This window comes from Echinops telfairi, unplaced genomic scaffold (assembly GCF_000313985.2).
Source record: "Echinops telfairi isolate 266 unplaced genomic scaffold, ASM31398v2 ScPeMD7_7410;HRSCAF=8448, whole genome shotgun sequence".
In the NCBI taxonomy this organism is placed as follows: domain Eukaryota; kingdom Metazoa; phylum Chordata; class Mammalia; order Afrosoricida; family Tenrecidae; genus Echinops; species Echinops telfairi.
The window spans coordinates 15,689,289-15,709,793 of NW_022111310.1; the positions used below are offsets into that span (position 1 = coordinate 15,689,289).

The 20,505-nt window shown below is 43.4% G+C and overlaps 1 protein-coding gene across 1 annotated transcript in view; it reads right to left on the reverse strand.

Annotated features, from left to right (window-relative positions):
• Positions 1–1,483: 1,483 nt before the first annotated feature.
• The window catches only part of SUSD1 (sushi domain containing 1), a 132,494-nt gene continuing 113,472 nt past the window's right edge, over positions 1,484–20,505 (reverse strand). The window contains exons 13-14 of the mRNA XM_045296539.1: positions 2,428–2,521; positions 1,484–2,090 (exon numbers count right to left, since the gene is read on the reverse strand). Coding sequence (XP_045152474.1) covers position 2,090; positions 2,428–2,521 — 95 coding nt within the window. The 3' untranslated portion in view covers positions 1,484–2,089. The remainder of the gene's footprint in view (positions 2,091–2,427; positions 2,522–20,505) is intronic.

The following is a 20,505-nucleotide window of genomic DNA, read 5'->3' on the forward strand; positions in this document are numbered from 1 at the left end:
ATGAACTGTTTTTATATTCTGCACTGTACCTAGAAGTCGATGTTTTGCATAGCATGTAGTTAATTACTTTAACCAGAAACTTTTACCCTAGAGGGATTTCTTCCTTTCAATTATTGTAAGTTCCCACGTGGACAACTGTAGCTTCTCTGGCAGTTAATTCTAGGGCTAGAGATTAGGGAGAAGCCTATTGAAACACAAAGGGTTTACAGAACTGGTGGAAGAGGGAGGACTATAATTCAAGTCTGATGAAAAAGGGCTTTGAGGAAAATCATTACTCATCAGAGGTGCTACTCTATTACTAACCAAAATCATTTGTAATGATTTTAACTTTATTCCATAACTTTAAAAACAGTGTGAGTTGAATGGTCATGGATAGAAATGATGAAGTAGAAAGCCATGTGTATCGTCTGTCTATTAATAGAGCTCATCTGCAATCTACCTAAGAGAAGTGCAGAGGGAATTGTCCATGTTGATCCTAAATTGTAGTCTGAGATACTACTTAGACTCTGTAATTATTTCCAAGACTGAGAACCATCTTTCAAGAGTCTGACAGGCTACCTGTAGAACCAGGTAGCAGAATAGGCCTTCCCTCTCTGACCGTTCACCAGGGAGTGGACCCACTCTACCTGAACCCCAGGGGGGGCTCCACTCATTTCTGCCTGTGCTTAGTGCTCCTCCTCAGCCCACCAGGCCAGACTACTCAAATCTGTCTCCCACTAATACTTAGGGAGCTGGTAGACTCCCACAGCCCACTGCGTAGGGTAGACTATTCTTCCCCCAGACTGCACAGCTCCTGGGTGCCCTGAAGTTGTGCGTTGTAACCAGCATCTTTTCTCTTCCTGCATTCTTTTTGATTCTCTAGGCCTCAAAAAGTAGGGGAGAAGAGAAAGGAAAATAACAATTAAGAGAAGCCACAAGCCTCCCTCTCACTAACTCCTTCTGAGACTGGGGTTAAGTTGTCGGTGAGGAAAAGAAGCCAAGTACACTGATTCAGACGATCTGCTCTTCCTGTAGATTCAGCATACTGACGGCACCCCCAGCACTGTTTATAGTGAACGTATGGTGGTGTACGAGATAGCCAGCAGCGAGTGAGGGCGTAGTCAGTGTTTCCCAAAACAAGTGATACCATCCCCTGGGGAATGGGGGACACTGAGTAATCTTTCCTTGAAACGTGGACCGTAGGCCAAACGCGTGTGGGAAACTGGTGTAGCTGAAAAGGGTGATCTCATCCCCCACCATTGCTTCCCTCCCCTGCAACACACATGGACTCCAGCCAGGGACACGATGTTGTTTCTGCCCATCGCTTAGCACACAACCACCTGATCCACAGTCCCCAGGTAGGCAGTGAGTGGTTTCAGGAAATCCTCAGCAATGAAAACCAACAGGGAAGACCGTTCGAAATACCAGGATGTTTTTCCTGGAACGGACACTGATTACTGTGGAATCTACAGGGCCGTTGGAATTGAATCAGAACAAGGCTACCTGACAGATTACAGAGACTTTATTGCCATAGCCAGGCGGATGCACTTGTCTATGTACTACGTCAATTAATCGGAAGGGAACGGCGACGTCTAAGGTACTTGAAATGCTTGCTCTTGTCAGAGTTCTCTGTCTTTTCTCAGGTGCCCTTCTTCACAGAGTGAAGTTCCCACCCAGGCCGACGTCCACCTCACAGCACGTTATGATCCAACGGGATCTGGAGTCGTGCAGGGAAGACACAGAGACTCCCTTGCGTTCAGTGATTGGGGAACTGACTCTCGGACATCACTCAGGAACACAGCACAGCCCTCCGGGACCTGCAGACTGTGGTCAGTGTCGTACTGTACCTCAAGGGTCTCCAGGTCTCAGACACAGAACAAGTCCCACAACAGGGGAGCCCTCGGCAATCTCCCAGTTTGCTCTTTTCAGGAGCGCCTAGAGAGGTGGCCACGTGTGGAATCCAGGAATGGGGCCAAGATGGGAGTGGAGAAAGTTGCAGGCTGACTCAGTTTGGGACGGAAGCCACAAAGGTCTCTGTGTAGGCATCCAGAAGCTGTCAGAACATCTGTCGCAGCAGCAGGACATCTTCCCACGCAGCACCAAGCTGCCATCTAGACAGGGAGGAGAAGAAACAGAGATGAGACAAACATGGGCATATGGGTTCCCCACTGTGCACCTGCTGTGTGCCGCTCATGGTGGGGGGGGGGGCAGCACGGGAGATCAGCTAGCATCCTGGGAGCCGTCAAGACGGCCATCGCCATCCCTCTCCTTACACTGAGGTGCAGCGCTGGTTATGCTGGGTTTCACCGGCTACGCGCACACTGCCGAGGCTCTGACGGACGCCCACCCACAACCCATGGGGCCCTCCTCCATCCCAGCTGCTCTTCACGACTCCACCCCACCCTGCCTTCATTCCACTGATTCCTCCCACATGACAGTGTCACATACCACGCTGCTGCGAAGGACAGGGATGCCAGAATGATCACAGCAGCCACGGAGCCCAGTCCAACACCCACCATCTGCTGCAGCGTGAGGGACGCATCTGCAGAACAAAAGCACATGCTCAGCCGAGCAGAAGCCACCAAGGCGTGGCACTCTCAGGAGACAGACAGCCAACTGTGGTTACTCCCTCGGACCCAAAGGTTCGTCCCAATTAGTCAGCAATTCCAAGAATGCCCGGCGTGCTTTTAGTCTCTGGGGTCTTGCTCTGAGCATGCAGAACCTTGGGAAATCATAGCCCCAGGGTTTGGGGGGTTTTATACTGTGGGCAGTGTAAAAGCAGCCCACGGTAAAGTGACATGGGAAGGGAAGGCTTGAGCATGCAACACCACATACCATAGCACAAATACTTCATACCGCAGCACACAGAGACCACCGACTGTGCTGCGTTTTGTAGATCCTATCTTAAGTCAGCTAGACTTTTTTTTTTTTAGGATCTTCTTTTTAGGAGCACTTGTCCTTGAGATTGAGAATGAAGCCTTTCTGCCATGATTTGAACTTCTGCTCCGAAAAATAATAGATTCCTCCGGTGGTCAAATATAGCAAACAAAGGGAACCAATTACATGGAACTATGTGTGACCTCCTCCCTGGGGGACAGACAACCGAAAAGTGGGTGAAGGGAGACGTCAGACAGGGCAAGATATGACAAAATACCCATTTATAAACTATCAAGGGCTCATGAGGGAGGGGGGAACGGGGAGGGAGGGGAAAAATGAGGACCTGATGTCGGGGGTTTGGGTGGAGAGAAAATGTTTTGAGAAACGATGTACAAATGTGCTTTACACAATTGATGTGTGTATGGATTGGAATAACAGTTGTATGAGCCCCTAATAAAATGTTAAAAAAAAAATATATATATATATATATATATATATATATATATATATATATAGCAAACAAATATTTCTGTTGCGCTAGTCCCCTGCCATTCGTCCCATACTTTAATGAGGGTGATACCAGGTGCTCTGGTGCATCACCCACCCTGGGTTACTGGCTGTAGGAGCTCTCTGAAGGCCTACGTTCTGCCAGGGGCCTCACACACCCACTCGGTCATAAAGTCCAAGACGCCCACTGAGCTGCACACGTAGACTGCGCGAGTGAGCGGGGCATGACGCTCTGGACTAGAAACAAAGATCTGGTTTGAATCTGCACACACGTATTTAGTGCTGACCGTGTCATGAGGTACTGTCAGCATCTCATCAATGTTCTCTCGTCTCCTACTCACTCCTTAGACTGGCTATCAAGAACCCCAGGCGTGGACTGGCTAAGCAATCGGCCCACAGCCACCCAGCTAGTGAACAGTGGCAGAGCCGGGATTCAAAGCCCATCTGCCTCCTGAGGCTGCGTGTAAGCACAGCACCGTGCTTTCTGAAGGGCAGTGCCACGAGGTCCACTTCAGGACAGTTCAAGCTGCTTAACTTTTTCATCCTCTCCTCTGCATGGTCCAAACGGTGGCCACTAACCAGAGACAGCTACTTAAAGATTAAATTAATTAGAAATTCAGTTCCTCGGTGTTCTGGATTGAATGGTGTTCTCTCAAAGCTTGCGCTGTAAATGTAACTGCAGGCCTGTGGCTAGGGGGCACTGGTGGCACAGTGGTAGGAGCACTTTTAGCTCACGAATCCCATCGGCCTCCTTGGCAGAGAGATGTGCCAACTTGGGTCCATGAAGCGCACAGCCTCGGACGCCCCTGGAGAGTCGTTCTCCTCCCACTTGGAATCGGGCTTTCCTTGCTGTGGGAATGAGGCTAGACTAGTGTCGGGAATGTCTTCAGCCAGGGTCTGTTGAGAAATAAAAGAGCGGATGAAGGGAGCCCAGAAGGGGAAAGATGATGGAGATGCCGTGTGAAGACCACCAGGGAGTCAAGGAACAGACACTGAACAGAGAGGAGGGCCAACTGTGAAAGAAAGCCTTCCCCTCAAGTCATGTCCTGAATTCCAACTTCTAACCTACTGAACGGCGCCTGGCGGAACAGTGCGTTAAACACTGGGCCTCAGCTGCTGCACGAGAGAAAGGGGCGGCCTTCTTCCCGCGTAAGGCTTTACAGCGGCTGAAATCCGCAGGGGCGAGTCCACTCTGACCTACTGGGCTGCGAGGCCGCAGACGGACTGGATGGCAGTGCGAACCCCCGAACTGTGGGGGTACATCTCTGCTTGGCAAAGCCACCTCGTGGTGGAACTGTTGATACAGCAGCCCGAACCAAGACAGGAAATCACATTCACTTATTTCAAGGGGCCCAGGTGGCCAGGGACGATCGTTCGCAGCGCAGGTTTTGAGCATTCGTAGCACTGCAGAGAAGTTTCCTGCCAGAGCTGCTCAGATCCCCACAACAAGCAGCTTGGTTTTACTGGAAACTGCACGGCAAGACCAGCCATGGGCGCAGCTCTCGCTAGATACGCACGATAACAGGGCCTGATGCTTTCAGAAACAAAACCAAATGCATTGCCACCAAGTCAATGACGACTCACAGCAACCGGACAGGACAGGTGTTTGCACTGCGGTTAGAAGCCCCACAAGTAACCACCAAGCCTGCCGCCAGGGCTCCCTCAATGGTCTAAGAAGCCAGAGGCAAAATGGAAAGAGACTGCACTTACATTCGAAATGAGTAAAAGAGAAAAAATTTGGAGGAGTTATTCAATTACTAGATACTAAGAGCACAAAAGTAGCATAGGGAACTATAATGGGAGTCGCGAAACCATGCAGGGAGGGGGAAGGTGCGGGAAGTAGGGGCAACCGATGGCAATGGTCGACATATAACACACACACCCCAGGGGCAAACATAGAAACATGGATGAGGGGAGAAAGCAAATGGTGTAAGATATGAAAATAATAATAATTTATAATTTATCAAGGGGTCATGAGGGTGAGAGGGTAGGGGAAGGAGGGGAAAAGAGAATGATACCAAGGACTCAAGTAGAAAGAAAATGTTTCGAAAATGATAATGGCAACCTATGTACACATGTACTTGATACAATTGATATATGGATTGTTATAAGAGCTGTAAGAGCCCCCAATAAAAATGACTTGTTTTTGAAAAAGTAGCAGAGGAATGATTGCATTCGAAGAAAATAAAAAGTCTGAAAATAGTCCCAAGTATATCAAATCATTTCAAAGGCTGAACAGTGGAGACAGATTGTCTTCATTTGCATCTTTACACCACCACTCCCAGTTTTGTGACATTCGACAAGTTATCCGTCTGTGTGTAATTTCCAAATTGAGGATTGATGACATGGTAAAAATCACAAATAAAACTCATCTAATAGAATTATTTGGGGGAAAGACAAGGCTTTCCACTCCAATCGAGAGTTAGAGTCTCAGACCCCACAGGGGCAGTTCTACCCTGTCTCTAGGGTCACTCTGAGTCAGCATTGACTCCATCAAGGGTTCATGAGAGGGGGGAGCGGGGAGGGAGGGGAAAAATGAGGAGCTGATGCCAGGGGCTTAGGTGGAGAGCAAATGTTTTGAGAATGATGAGGGCAATGAATATACAAATGTGCTTTACGCAATTGCTGTATGTATGGATTGTGATAAGAGTTGTATGAGACCCTAATAAAATGATTTTAAAAAATAAATAAACACATTGAGGGTCTGGCAGGGGAGGTCGGGAAGAAGTGGGGAGCTCATAACAATGAGTACAAGAAAGAAGAAAATGCTCTACAATGGATTGTGATGATAATTGTACATTCTTTTTAATATGACTGAATTATTGAATTGTGTGATATGTGAATTATATGCCAATGAAATTGTTTTTTTTAAAAAGGAGTAGTAAAAATTAAGAAGAAATTCAATTTTAAAATAGAAATGTGTTACTGTGTGTTAAAACAGTGCCTGGTGCAGAGTAAGCAATAAACATGTATTAGCTATTATTATTATTATTATTGTCTATTACTGCTTTAATCCTTGGACAAACAGTATATGATTCACAACTAGTGCTGAACAAATTGGAAAGCTAGAAGGAAGGAGTTGTGGTTTAGCTGTGAGGAGCCCTGGTGGCACTGCAGGATAAGCATTGCAAGTTTAGGGGTTCAAACTCACAAGCCTCTCCACAGGAGAAAGATGAGACTATAGGCTTTAGTAAAGATTTACAGCCTCCTAAGCCCTCGGGAGAAGTTCGGCCTATCCTATAAAGTCTCTACGAGTCAAGCTGACTCAATGGCAGTGGGTCTGGGCTTTTGACTTGGTGGCCAAATGAGTAAGTGCTTGGCTGCTAAGGAAACCTCATTTGTTTGAACTCACATCACAAGCCACTCCATGGGAGAAAGATGGGGCATTGTGCATCTATAAGGAGTACATAGCCTTGGAAACCCTCTGAGCAGTTCTAGCTCTGTCCTAAAGGGCTGCCTTGAGTCAGAATGGACTGCGTAGCAGTGGGTTTTTAGAACAAATGTCAGACCTAGAGCTTATACCATCTACCAAAATAAGATCCAGATGAATAAAAGACTTACAGTAAACCTTAAGAGAATTTGAAGAAAATATGGGTAGCTAATATTAAGGTGGATAAGAATTTTCTAAGCATAATTATTAAAGTAATAGATTTGACCACATTGAAAACCATAAGCTTCTGAGTACCAAACACCACTATTAATAAAAGATGGAAAGGTTAACTATTAATTGTAAAAATTAATCAGTAAGTGGTTAGCATAGAAAGAATGCTACAAATGAAGAAGGAAAGACAAAGATGTCAATAACAAAATGAGCAAATTCTACGAAAAGCTAAATTACCTATAAAGTGTGACTGCAACTGGTTGAGAAACAATAAGCAGTAAGTGGCACATTGACATGCCATTTATGCATATTAAATTAAGCAGACTTTCAACCAAAAAAAATAGAAAACATAGCACTAGAGATGGTGGGAGGAGGCTGGTCTTTCCTGCACTGCTTGTTTTTCATTCACTCTAACCAGAATTCCTCCCAGCTGTTATCATATATATACATAATATGAATATTCATTGTTTTCATCATTTGTATTTTTTACAGAGGAGCCCTGGTGGCATGGTGCTTGTGTGCTGGACTGCTATCACAAAGTCAACAGTTCAAACCCACCAACTGCTCTGCGGAAGAGAGGCGGGCTTTCTACTCTGTAAGAGTTACGCTCTCAGAAACACTCAGGGCAGGTGCATCCTGTCCTATAGGGTCACTGACTGGATGGCAATGAGTTTGTTTTGAGGTCTGGAGTATCTCTACAATTACTGATAGAAATGTGAACTAGAGACAACTGTGGACAGAGACCTATGTGATACATATTTCTAGATTTTACATCAATCCACTAATTAGCAAATTTAAAAAATTTTTTAATCATTTTATTAGGGGCTCATACCACTCTTATCACAATCCATACATGCATCAATTGTGTCAGGCACATTTGTACATTCATTGCCCTCATCATTCTCTAAACATTTGCTCTCCACCGAAGCCCCTGGCATCAGCTCCTCATTTTTCCCCTCCCTCCCCGCTCCCCCCTCCCTTCTGAACACTTGATAATCTATAAATTATTATTTTGTCACATCTTGCACTGTCTGACGTCTCCCTTCACCCATTTTTCTGTTGTCCGTCCCCCAGGGAGGAGGTTATATGTAGATCCTTGTAATCGGTTCCCCCTTTCCAACCCACCCTCCCTCCACCCTCCCAGTATCATCACTCACACCACTGGTCCTGAAGGGATCATTCGCCCTGGATTCCCTGTGTTTCCAGTTGCTATCTGTACCAGTGTACATCCTCTGGTCTAGCCAGATTTGTAGGATAGAATTGGGATCATGATGGTGGGTGGGGAGGAAGCATTTAAGAACCAGAGGTAAGTTGTATGTTTTAATTAGCAAAGTTTGCTTAGTCACACAACTAATTCCTAGGCCAAATAGATCCACACTTTCCCATATTGTCCACAGGGCATTGTCAAATTCTTGATGACATCAAAATGTGTTATGTTTACCATATTTCCCTAACCATGAAGTGGCCCTAGGTCAGAAAAAAAGAAGAGATTCACCTAATCTCCTCAGCGTTCCCAGGTTGACTGCTAAGAAATGCTGCTGCTTCTGCCACACAGAGACAAAGTCACCTCTCAAAAGCCTTAACTTTAAGTTATCATCTTTATACTTTGCAAAATCTACCTCTTTGGTACAAAGTGCCCTGATCTTTGCTCATTTCTTCTTTAAGATTTCTCCACTTGACACCAATTCTTCTCAGACTATTCCAGAACATAGAAAAGGAAGACTACTCCCTAAATCATTTGATAAACCTGACACCAAAGGCACAACGATATAATTAAAAAATAAAACTACAGAACAATATCCCTCTTGATTGTAGATGCAGAAATTCTCACCCAAAATTCCAGCCAATAGAACCCAACAGGATATAAAAAATAATCAGCATCCATCGCCATTAGGTAGAACGCAAACCAGGGATGCAAGAGTGGTTCAACATTATAAAATCAATTCACATAATTCACCACATAAACAAAACAGAAGAAAAGAATCACATGATCATCTCAATCAGCGCAGAAAAGGCTGATTAAATCTAACACTCTTTCCTGATAAACCCTGTGATCAAAACAGCAATCAAGGGAAAGTCCTCAGCACGATTAGGGACAGACGTGCAAAACCCAACAACCAGCAGCCAACTTCTTGTTTCTAACATTTCAGGGAAGAAAACTGTGCTATTTTTAATATCAAGAATGTCCGCATGCAGCATTGCTCAATACAAAAGTCACGCAAGCTCACAAATGACTCCAGAGATCTACTGAAGAACAAGTGGGGGCGCCTGATGGCCTCATGAATCCCAAATCCTTTCCTGTTCCCATACATGACGAGCACGGCCTCGCCTCCCTACCACTGCAGGACTCATACAGAAGCGTTACTGCTTCAACGTTCATTTCTTTATTCGTTACTGCTTTTCTCTAAAGAGAAATGACAATATCATCGAGCCTATAAAGTGGTGCGTTACCACTCTGTCAGCAGTTACAGTGTGCAGACCTGGGCTATTGCCGCAAATCTGGAAGACACACTGTCTTGTATGTATTAAAATTTTTTAAATGAATTTATAGTAGTCACATGTTGGTGTAGGATGTACAAAATTGATCAAGGATGATACATTTGACAGGTTCATACTTCTGGAAAATGGGTTAAAAATGTGAAATCTTTGGCTTTCCAGTTAATTGAACAAAATGAATAGCACAGTCCATAAAACAGTCGAACCATGTGAAACCATGCCCCCCTCCAAAATATTTTCTGGATTCAAAAAAATATAACACACACACAAAAAGTTGTAATTGAATTTCTCAAATTATAAAAAAAAAAAAAGCACTTTCTATGATCCAGTCACGTCTAGGTCCTACCCCATGTAGGTGAACTCAAATACAACAAGCATGCACTGCCATTGGCTTTGACTGTGGTGTCCGAAATCTTCGTTTCTTATTAGGCTTTTCGTCTTGGAAAAATCATGCCTTACTGAAACCAAATATCCTAATCTATGAACTGGGATAGTGGCACCTCTCTCACAGAATTGCTTGCGGATTCTTTGGGGAAATATGCGCAGCAAAATGATGAAGAGCAGGAGTGTGAGGTTCAGTAGCAGTCCATGCTTGGTGTCCTATTCTTTCTTTGTCTTCTTAAAAATCTAGATCCATGTGTATTATTGCCTTGCAAAGAAAAGAAGTGACAATCATGTTTGGAAGATACTGTGAGTGCCTGTTGAGCAAAGTTTGTGGACACTTTAGAAAGTGGGTTTTCCTAGTCTCAGTTTGGGGAGGCTTTCTGGGTTTGCATATAACAAACAAAAGAGCAGCAAAAGGTCAAATCAAATCAAAAACTTTGCAATTTAGCACTATCATAAGTTCAGAGACAAGCCTGACACCACATACACTAATAACAATATATTACAAAGGAATATAAACCCTCCACATAGTCTCAGCACTGGTCCTGAAGTCATAGGGGATTAGCTTAGAATCCCACAACTTTTTTTTTTTAATCATTTTACCGGGGGCTTGTACAACAGAATCCCACAACTTTAAGGAGGGAAACTACCTAGATTCACAAGGCAATTATGAACTTACTAAAAGAGAAAAATTGAAAACATATGGGTTGGACATGTGGCAGTTACATAATCTACTGTCAACTTGAGGAAGGGGTAGAGTCTAGCCTGTCAATCAGGCCACAGCTTGATGACCTCATTTGGAGACACAACGAAGATAAATAGCTCACTGAAGGCCAGACACATTCTCTCTGCTTGGTATTCCTGATGACAAGCCAAATGGAGCTATACTGATGGAGATAGTGCTCTGGAGCTGAAGGAACCACATGGAGACCCATGCCAGTGCTGAGATGCTTCCACCACCACTGGATCCACAAGACTTTCCACCCGCTGGCCTGTGATCTTCCTGCATTCAGCATCATTGCATGTGTTGCATGAATCTCAAGAGGAACTTGAGGACTAGTGTCTACATATGGGGTAATATCAGACTTATGAACTTGATCTGGACTGGGCTGGGATACTTTCTTAATACACGATTGCTCTTTGATACAAAGTTCTCTGGATTTATCTCTCTAGTTAACCCGGACTAACACATTATGGTACTGGGAGTGGGGTACTAGAGACAAAAATCGTGAAGATGGAGAATGGAGGCTTGTTTGACCTCTGCCTCATGGTAGTTTGTCTTCTTTGGCTAGTCAGAGGTCAGATTGGCCATGCAGCTTACTGGGTTGTTTTCTGGAAAGAATAAGGGAAATTAAACTTTTGATTATTTTCTCTGGTTGTTGTCTTTGGTTATTCCTGTTTGAAATGGTGAAAATGAATATGATTAATGTATATTTTGAGCTCAGGGAAAGAAATCGTCCCTCTAATTTCTCAGAGACCATGCTGTTTCCTGAAAATGGCTGACAGAAGGTCAAAATGGCTGACAAAAAGGCCTTGTCGTGGCTTGAGGCAATACAGCCAGAGGCCTAAGACCATATTTTGTATCAATGCAATAGGTTAGATAAGGATTAAGATAAGATAGATAAGGATTGAACTTGACTGTTTTAAAATTGAGTATGGGGTCTAGCTGTACTAGGTTTATACTGTTTTCTTTTGACTATTGTTATTGATAGAAATGATTTGGGGGAAGTATAGAGAGTTTGTAAGTTAACCATTTCAGCCACCAATTTGAATCTTTAAATGGAGTTTGGCACTCCTGCCAAGAAGACTCTGAAAGGATAAGCCGTCCCCAGTGTCTTGAGTGCTCAGGGCATTGGAAGGTGAAGAGACTTGCATAGGGGGCTATTGACAGACGGGGGTGGGGGGGGGGGGGGGGGTGGTGGTGTTTGGAACTCTTTGGGTTTATGTGTTGAGCTGCTAACTGCAACATCAGCAATTCAAAGCCACCAGCTGCTCCACAGGAGAAAGACAAGATTTTCGATTCCCACTAAGAGCTACAAAGTCCCGGAGGTAGCTCTAGCTTGTTCCATAGACTTGCTGAGTTGGCATCAACTCCATGACAGTGAGTTTAGCTTTTTGAGCCAGGCACACTTTAGACCTCAAAGTAACATCCTTGCTTTTCAACATTTGTTTTCCTGAAGGGTAGATATTTATTTAGTTGCATATGTAACTAGAAATGCTGAAATCATTCAAATAAGTGCTCTATAAAATGTTGGTAAAAACTGAAGAAAAAAAAAAAGGCTTATCATGGCCTTACCTAGCATTACTCTACAGGACACACAGGTGTGCCATAATTGCCCTCTCATTTCTAATGAACAGAACAGCTACTAATAGTCAAAATATGTGCCTTAGGGAGAGATGATTGCCCTCTTAAAAAAGGAAGGACTATTCTTTGGTACCAGTAAATCTAGAATAATCTATTGGGCAATAAATGTTTGCTGTGTACCACTTTCAATACCCCGCTTGACTTTTACTCGCCCCTTCTAGTATCTGGCCGTGCTATTTGGCTCACAGATATGGCTGCCTGGTTACTGATTAAAGCTGGACGAGAACTCAAGGCCATTTTCCCAAAATGTGAACTAGGACTCGCTTGGATATGACCCAAGCCTATGATGGAAGCGTGACTTCCCAGAACTTTGGGCAAGCTTTTCAACATTTTTAATAGGTCTCATGCAGCTGACTTACCCAATTCTTTGGTCTCTTGACTGCTGCTTCCTTGAACATCGATTGTGGATCCAAGCAAGACAAAATCCTTGACAACTTTAATCTTCACTTCATTAACATAGGTTGTTACCTACTGGTCCAGTTGTGAGGATGTTGGTCTTCTTGACATTGAGTTGTAATCCATACTGAAGGCTGCAGTCCTTGAACTTCATCTGCTAGTGCTTCAAGTCCTCGTTTTCAGCAAGCAAGGTTGTATCATCTGTGTATCGAAGGTTGTTAATAAGCCTTCCTCTAATCCTATGTGGAATTCTTCATATAATCCAGTTTCTCTGATTATTTGCGCAACATATTGATGAATAAATATGGTGAGAGGCTGCCATCTTGATGCCCACCTTTCCTGATTTTAAGCCATGCAGTTTGTTCTTGCTATGGTCACACCAACCTCTTGACCCATGTACAAGTTCTACGTGAGTACAGTGCAGTGTTTTGGAAATCCCACTCTTGTCAAGGCTACCTGTAGTTTGCTATTTAAATTTATGCACAATCACCAAAGCTAGTAGTGAAGAAGCTGAAGAATTCTACTAATGTCTTCAGTCTCAAGTTGACTAAACACTCAATCAAGAGGCATTGATAGTTATTGGTGACTGACATGCAAAGTTGGAAGCAAAGAGGAAGGAACCGTGGCTGGAAAATATAACGCTGGTGATAGAAACAAATACTTTATGATCCTGCAACTTCTCTACTTGGTATTACCCTAAATAAATAAGGGCCAAATCACAAATAGACAGATAAACACTTCTGTTTATTGTAGCAACTTCTATGACAGCAAAGAGGCTTAAAAATTTTTTAATTCCCAACTATACAGAAATGGATAGACAAACTCTGGTATATTCACACAATGAAGTATTATGCATCCTTAAAAAACAATGGTCTGTCAAACGCTTAAGACATAAACCAGATTAGAGAATAATATGCTTAGCAAAGTTAGTCAAACTCATAAAGATAAATATTTTATAACACCGTTATTATTAAGATAGACAGCTCGGTAGCATAAGATAGGTAGCATAGTGATTACATACTGGGCTGCTAACCACAAGGTCAACAGTTCAAATACTTCCTCTCTGCGGGAGAGACAAAACTTTCTACTCCCGTAGAGAGTGGGAGTCCCAGAAACCCGCAAGAGCAGCTTTCCCCTGTCCTATGGGTCGCTATGAGTTAGAATCAACCTGATAGCACCGAGTTTGGTGCTTGTTTTGAATATAGGTCTAGAGATATCAAATAGAACATATAATAAAATAGAGCATCTGTGTTGTTGCTAGGTGCCATCCTGTGTGCAACAGACAGTACAAGACAGTACAAACACCACCCAGCCCCGAGCCAGTCTCACAACGGTTGCCATGTGTGAGCCACTTGTGGTAGCCACTGTGTCTTCCTCATTTCTGCTGAGCCTCTTTCTCCAGAAACCACCCCACATGACACCATATCCAAGTACACGAGAAGACTTGCCATCCTCACTTCTAAGAAACAATCTGGGTATATTTCTTCCAAGACAGATTTGTAAAACATCATGTGATCTGCAAATAGGGATACTTTAACTTCTTCTTTACCAATTTGGATGTGCTTTATTTCCATTTCTTGTCCTATTGCTCTGGCTAGGACTTCCAGTACAATATTGAATCAGAGTGATGATAAGAGGCATCTTTGGCTCCTTCCCACACTCAGGGAGAATGATGTCCATCTTTCTCCTTTGAGAATCCCGCTGCCAGTATGCATCAATACCCTTAGTTATGTTGAGGAATTTCCCCTCTGCCTTCTCAAGTGGCCCTGTGAACTATTCTCTTCAGTTTTAGCTTCTCTATGTTCAAGAGCAAGTTTCAGAATCTCTTCTGACATCCATTTTGGTCTTGTCTTTCTTTCTCATTTTTATGACCTTTTGCTTTCTTAATGTGTGATGATCTTGATGTGACACCACAACTCCTCTGGTCTTCACTCATTAGTGTTCAATCTAATCTTGAGTATTCAATCTCTAAATTCAAGGGGGACACAAAGGAGTTTCAAAAAGCTTGTGAAAAAAACTCAGCATCTTACTTCCATTTTTCTGTAATTTTGAAGCCCCCTCATATCTCATACACAAGATAGTATTTTGGCTTACTTTCCTTCTGCTTCCACGTAGACTGGCATATAAGCAATTGACCTGTTCAACAATCAGCACCTGGCCGCGTTCAGGCTAACGTCGAGCTTCTCTGCTGTCTCTTTCTACAGGTGCATCATTGGGTTCCCCATGTTCCATCTGTGGGGCCCCACGTATAGTTGCTATTATGTTGTTGAAAATGGGTATTAGCAATGAGTACGTTATGGATCTTATAAAATTCTATCTTGTTATCTCCAGTTGCCATATTTTCCAACTATTGATCCTTCTTCTTTGCTTTCAGCTTTCCAGTCCAATCACCAGTAACCATACATGTGAGCTGGATTGAATGATCAATTTCTCATTGAAGGAATTGGAAGAATTTGTCAGTTTCCTCTTCTTTAGCTTTAAAGATTGACACATATATTTGAATAACTATCATACTAATTGGTCTTCCTTATAGGTTTATAGGTATTATTCTATCACAGACAGCATTACACTTCAATACCACCCCTCCTCAATTTGCCATTTCTGCCACAGTAAACCATATTATTTCCCATGCAAAATGGCAACTATCAGTCCACTTCAGCTCACTAATGTCTCAGATACCCATTTTCATGGGTTCCATTTCATTTTTGACATTTTCCAATTTTCTTACAGTCATGCCCAAGCCCTTTGCCTAGTCGCCTGCTTGGGCTCGTGTTACAAAGACTTTGGCACTCAGCCTCTCAGCCCAGTGGCCTGGGCACTGTTGAGCAGGTGCAGCTCTGCCAATCAAGAACCCACGCTGCCAGGCTGCGGGTGCTCAGCTCTCACTCCATGGGTTGGCAAACAAACAGCTGCCCTCTCCAGTAAGTGCCCAGAGGCAAGCCATTCTGTCAGAGTGCCCTAGCTCCAAAGCACTCCGTTCTCTTCCTCTGGGGACTGGCACGCGCACCCTCTGTCTTGTACTCCTGGATCTGCTGCCTCGACTACTACTTCTTCTCTGCCATCGTTATTGTCTCTGGGAATACAACTTTCTGTCTCCTGGGTCAAGAAGGCTTTAGCACAGGGATTGCAGAGACCCAAGGAAGTCTTCTTTCTTGATGAAAGTGAGATTGCCCTGTGTGCTCTGAGACAACTCACTTTAAGCTTACTGGGATAGCAATACTGGCCAGTTCCCACGTTAGGGTTTCATGTATCTTATTCATAAGGTTTGTGGTGGCTTATTTTTCAGAAGTGGCCCACATGTTCCTACTCCAGTCTTAGTCTGGAGGTTCCACTTATTTGCACAGTCCACCCCTTCCCCCAGGAGTGCCATCTACTCTATTTACATTATTAGCAAGATATCCAATCCCCTTATTGGGGAAAAAATACTTCACATTTGCGTAATTCCACCTGTCATTTGGTGGGTATCACAGACCATGCCTGGAAGATTCATATAAAGTAATTCACTAACTCTAAGGGTTCAATTATGGAAACTTCCTAGACTGATCTAAATAGCTTGTTGGATTGAATTACTGCATTTGAAAGCTCAGAACCACGGTCTTGGGGGGCATCTAAGACAACTGGAATAACATAGTTCATAAAGATAATATTCTACATTCTAGTTTGGTATGAAACATCTGGGGTCTTAAAAGCTGTGAGCAACCATCTAAGATACATACAACCATTGGTCTTGTCCCACCTAGAGCAAAGGAGACCAAAGAAATAAAGACTGAAAGAAACAATTAGTTCACAGGAAACAGTAGTCTTCTCTAGTATGAAAGGAGAAGAACTTGATGCCTGGTTCCCACTAACAACCATTCTGATGACGAGGAACACAGTAGAAGGTTCCAGTGAGTGGGATAAATAGGTAACAAAATTCAAATTTATTTAAAAAAAAAAAAAAAAAGGCCATAGTTGCTGACCTGAGAAAGAGTAGGGGAAACCCTGAGTTATCAGTCACCAGAGATCACTTTTCAGCCCAATAACAAACTGGGCTATAAAATAGTGACACTGGTGAAGAGTGTGTGTTGTGGAACAATCAACCACAGGAGACCAAACAGGAAACATTTGCTCAAAGCGAAGATAAGGCGGTAAGGAGAGGCCGGAAGGTGGGCAGATAGAAATTGGGAAGTCAAGGTGGACATGGAAAGAATGCTGACACTTTGTGGGGATAGCGACCCGGGTCGTGGAGCAATTTGCGTATGAGGTGTTGACTGGGACAGTCATTTGCTGTGCAAACTTTCAACTACAATACAGTGAAATGTTAAAAAGAGAAGATTTCTCAATGGTCACTTTGAGTTGTGTATTTGCAAATTGTATGAACCTGCTAGAATGTGGTTTATCCGACTTAGGCATTAGCTCTCCCCTGGCTTTCCTATACCCTTGCACAAACTCCTAGGACAAAGCAGAGTAGGAATCCAACCTTCTCTTTGGCCATTTTAGGGTAGCTATCATCCATCGTAAGTCCTGGGTTCAGCTAGTCCTTACTCTAGACATAAGTATTTTAAAAATCAACTATCTTCTGCACAATTGAAAAGGACATGATAGCACAATTTGAGTGTTTTCCCAAGACATGATTCTTGCTGGTAGAACAGTTACTGGAATATATACATATGGTACGCTAAGATATATATATATATATATATATATATATATGAATAACATGTTATTCCAGTTGTCTTAGATGCCCCCCAAGACCGTGGGGGTATATATATATATATATATTTTATTTTGTATATGCACACTGTGTCAAGCTAATCAATAAGACTCATTGTGTAGCCACACAGATCTCTTTAGGAATTTTCTCATTAATTCAACAGCAAACTGTGAATTTACTATTGACTAGTTTCAGTTGTATTTTTGAGAGCTTTCTTGACCTCTGGTTAGCCTCCTTTCCACAGTCTCATGCCAAGGGATCACATTTATTCTTCTTGTGAATCATTGTTTTCTTTTAGAAACTCAGTGGCGTGAATCAGGGGCTATCCCCCAAGGATCACGGTGACTCATTCTCGGAGAAAGGAGAGCTCTTAGGTCAAGTCGTTTTCTTTGTGGTAACCCCTGAAATACAAAAGGGGTGCTGGTGGGGGTGATGAGGTCTCTCTGGACCTAATAGATCACAGACTGCAGAAGGTGGAAAGGCCCTGCTCCTATACAAAGAGCACCCGGTGACAATTTGAGGACGTTCCTGGGTGTGGGCATTGCTTCGTAAAGTCACAGAAGCATGACCAGTTCCTGAAAGTAGCAAACCTGCTCTCCAGAGAGCACAACTCAGGAACCCTCTGTCTACTATTCGGTATGTTGTTATGGTATTTGCTGTTCCAGAGCAGAAGGAGATCAAAGTAGAAATACAATTCAGGGATAAGTAATGTTTGCTATGTCACCAAAATTGTAGCAACCTACAGTCGAAAATCTACTGTTATCACACTGAGTCTGCTCATGGTGACTGGATAGGGCAGGGCAGAACTTCTTCACAGGGCTTCCACAGTTGCAAATCTTTACAGAGGCAGATTGCCATGTCTTCCTTTCTAAGAGGGGCTAGTGGGTTCGAACCTGCAACCTTTCAGTTAGCGGCTGAGTTTTTTATTGCTGCACCACTTCCACTTAAAACAATACCCATTTGTTAGCTCCCTGTGGGTCAGAAGTCTGAGCTGTGTTTTCTGCTCGGGGTTTTACTAGACAGAAATCAGAGTAACAGTTGGGTTGCATTGCCTTCTGGAGGCCCTGCAGAAGAATCTGTTTCCAGGCTTATTCTGAGTTGTTTACATCCATTGCTGTGTAAATCCATTCCTCAAGTTTTTGCTGCCTATTGGCCATGGCCACTCTCAGGAACTAGTGGCTGCCCCTATCCCTTGCCATGCGGTCCTCTCCATCTTCAAAGTTAACAGGAAAATTTCCCCCGTGTGACAGGCATGTACATATGTAAATATATTCATATGTGATGATGGAGAACTAGCTCTATGTGCATATAGTTATAGATCTAGTATTAAGGTAGCAGATGGACACTGGGCCTCTACTCAAGTACTCCCTCGATGTAAGAACACTTTGTTCTATTAAACTAGCAATCCATGATGCTCACCTTCCCGACATGATCACTGAAGACAAAATGGGTACATAAGCAAATGTGGTGAAGAAAGCTGATGGTGCCCGGCTATCAAAAGATATAGCATCTGGGGTCTTAAAGGCTTAAAAGTAAACAAGCAGCCATCTAGCTGAGAAGCAACAAAGCCCACATGGAAGAAGCACACCAGCCTGTGTGATCATGAGGTGTTGATAAGATCAGGTATCAGGCATCAAAGAACAAAAAATCATATCATTATGAATGAGGGGGAGTGTGAAGTGGAGACCTAAAGCCCATCTGTAGGCAACTGGACATCCCTTAAAGAAGGGTTGCAGGGAGGAGACAAGCCAGTCAGTGTGCAGTATAGCACCGATGAAAAATACAACTTTCCTCTAGTTCTGTAATGCTTCCTCAACCCCACTATCATGATCCCAATTCTACCTCACAAATCCAGCTAGACCAGAGGATGTACAGATAAGGGCTGGAAACAGGGAATCCAGGACAGATAAACCCCTCAGGACCAATAATGAGAGTAGTGTTACCAGGAGGGGAAGGGGAAGGAGGGGGAGAAAGAGGGGAATCAATCACAAAGATCTACATATAACCCCCTCCCTGGGGAACAGACAACAGAAAAGTGGGTGAAGGGAGACCTAAGACAGCGTAAGACATGACAAAATGCTAATAATTTATAAATTATCAAGGGTTCATGAGGGAGGGAGGGGGAAAATGATGAGCTGATACCAAGGGCTCAGGTAGGAAGCAAATATTTTGAGAATGATGAGGGAAACAAATGTACAAATGTGCTTGACACAATGGATGGATGCATGGATTGTGATAAGAGTTATATGAGCCCCCAATAAAATGATTTTTTTAAAATTCCCCCAAGTGAAATCCTTCTCACCCTTTGAGTCTTTGACCCTTCCAGAGCAATGCCACACCCTTCCCGTTTCTTGGGGGTGTGGCAGGGAGGCTGGGGGGAAATGGGGAGCTAATAACAATGAGTACAAGAAAGAAGAAAATGTTCTAAAATCAATTGAGGTGATGCTTGTTCAACTCTTCTGAACATGATTGAGCTATTGAATTGTATGACATGTGAATTTTATTTCACTAAAATTGTTTTTAAGAAAAGGGCTCTTGTGATCGGTCAGGTCCAGCCCAAATAATTTCCCAATTTGGATCTTAATTACAACTGCAAAATTCCATCACAGCACACTTATAAGAGGGTTTACTTTTTGAATGAATAACTGAAAGTAGGTAGGTACACACCAGGGCCCTGGAGTTTTGGGGGACGTCTTAGAATTCTGCCTACCACAATGATGTAGGTTTAAAATAAATATACACACAGGGTCTTGATGCAAATCTTATTTAATTTAATAAGTAAAAATTGTTCTTCCTATGCTTCTGGCCCTTGGGCAGAGGCCATCCAGGGGAGACATATACGGAAGACATGACTTCCATCTTTAGGTAATTACTCTCTGAGAAAGGAGACTGGGTATGGACATAAATTTCTCTTATGAAAGGAGTAATGTAGTGTTTACCACCAAAGAGTGAGAGAGTGATGTACAAGGTCAAATGGCGGAGAAGGCCCATCAAAGTGGTTTGTCAGACAGCACGGGGAAAAAAAGCTTTTGAGTTGGTGATGTGTTGGTTATCAATGGAGAATGTGTTTGGGGCCCCTTGAATTATCACTCAATCCATTTCAATAAATTGTGTCATCACCGAATCTGAGCCACCGGACGCTGCTCTCCCCCAAGGGCTCGGCACCGTAGGGCAGAGCAGACAAGGGCACCACTTGCTCTGAAGGAA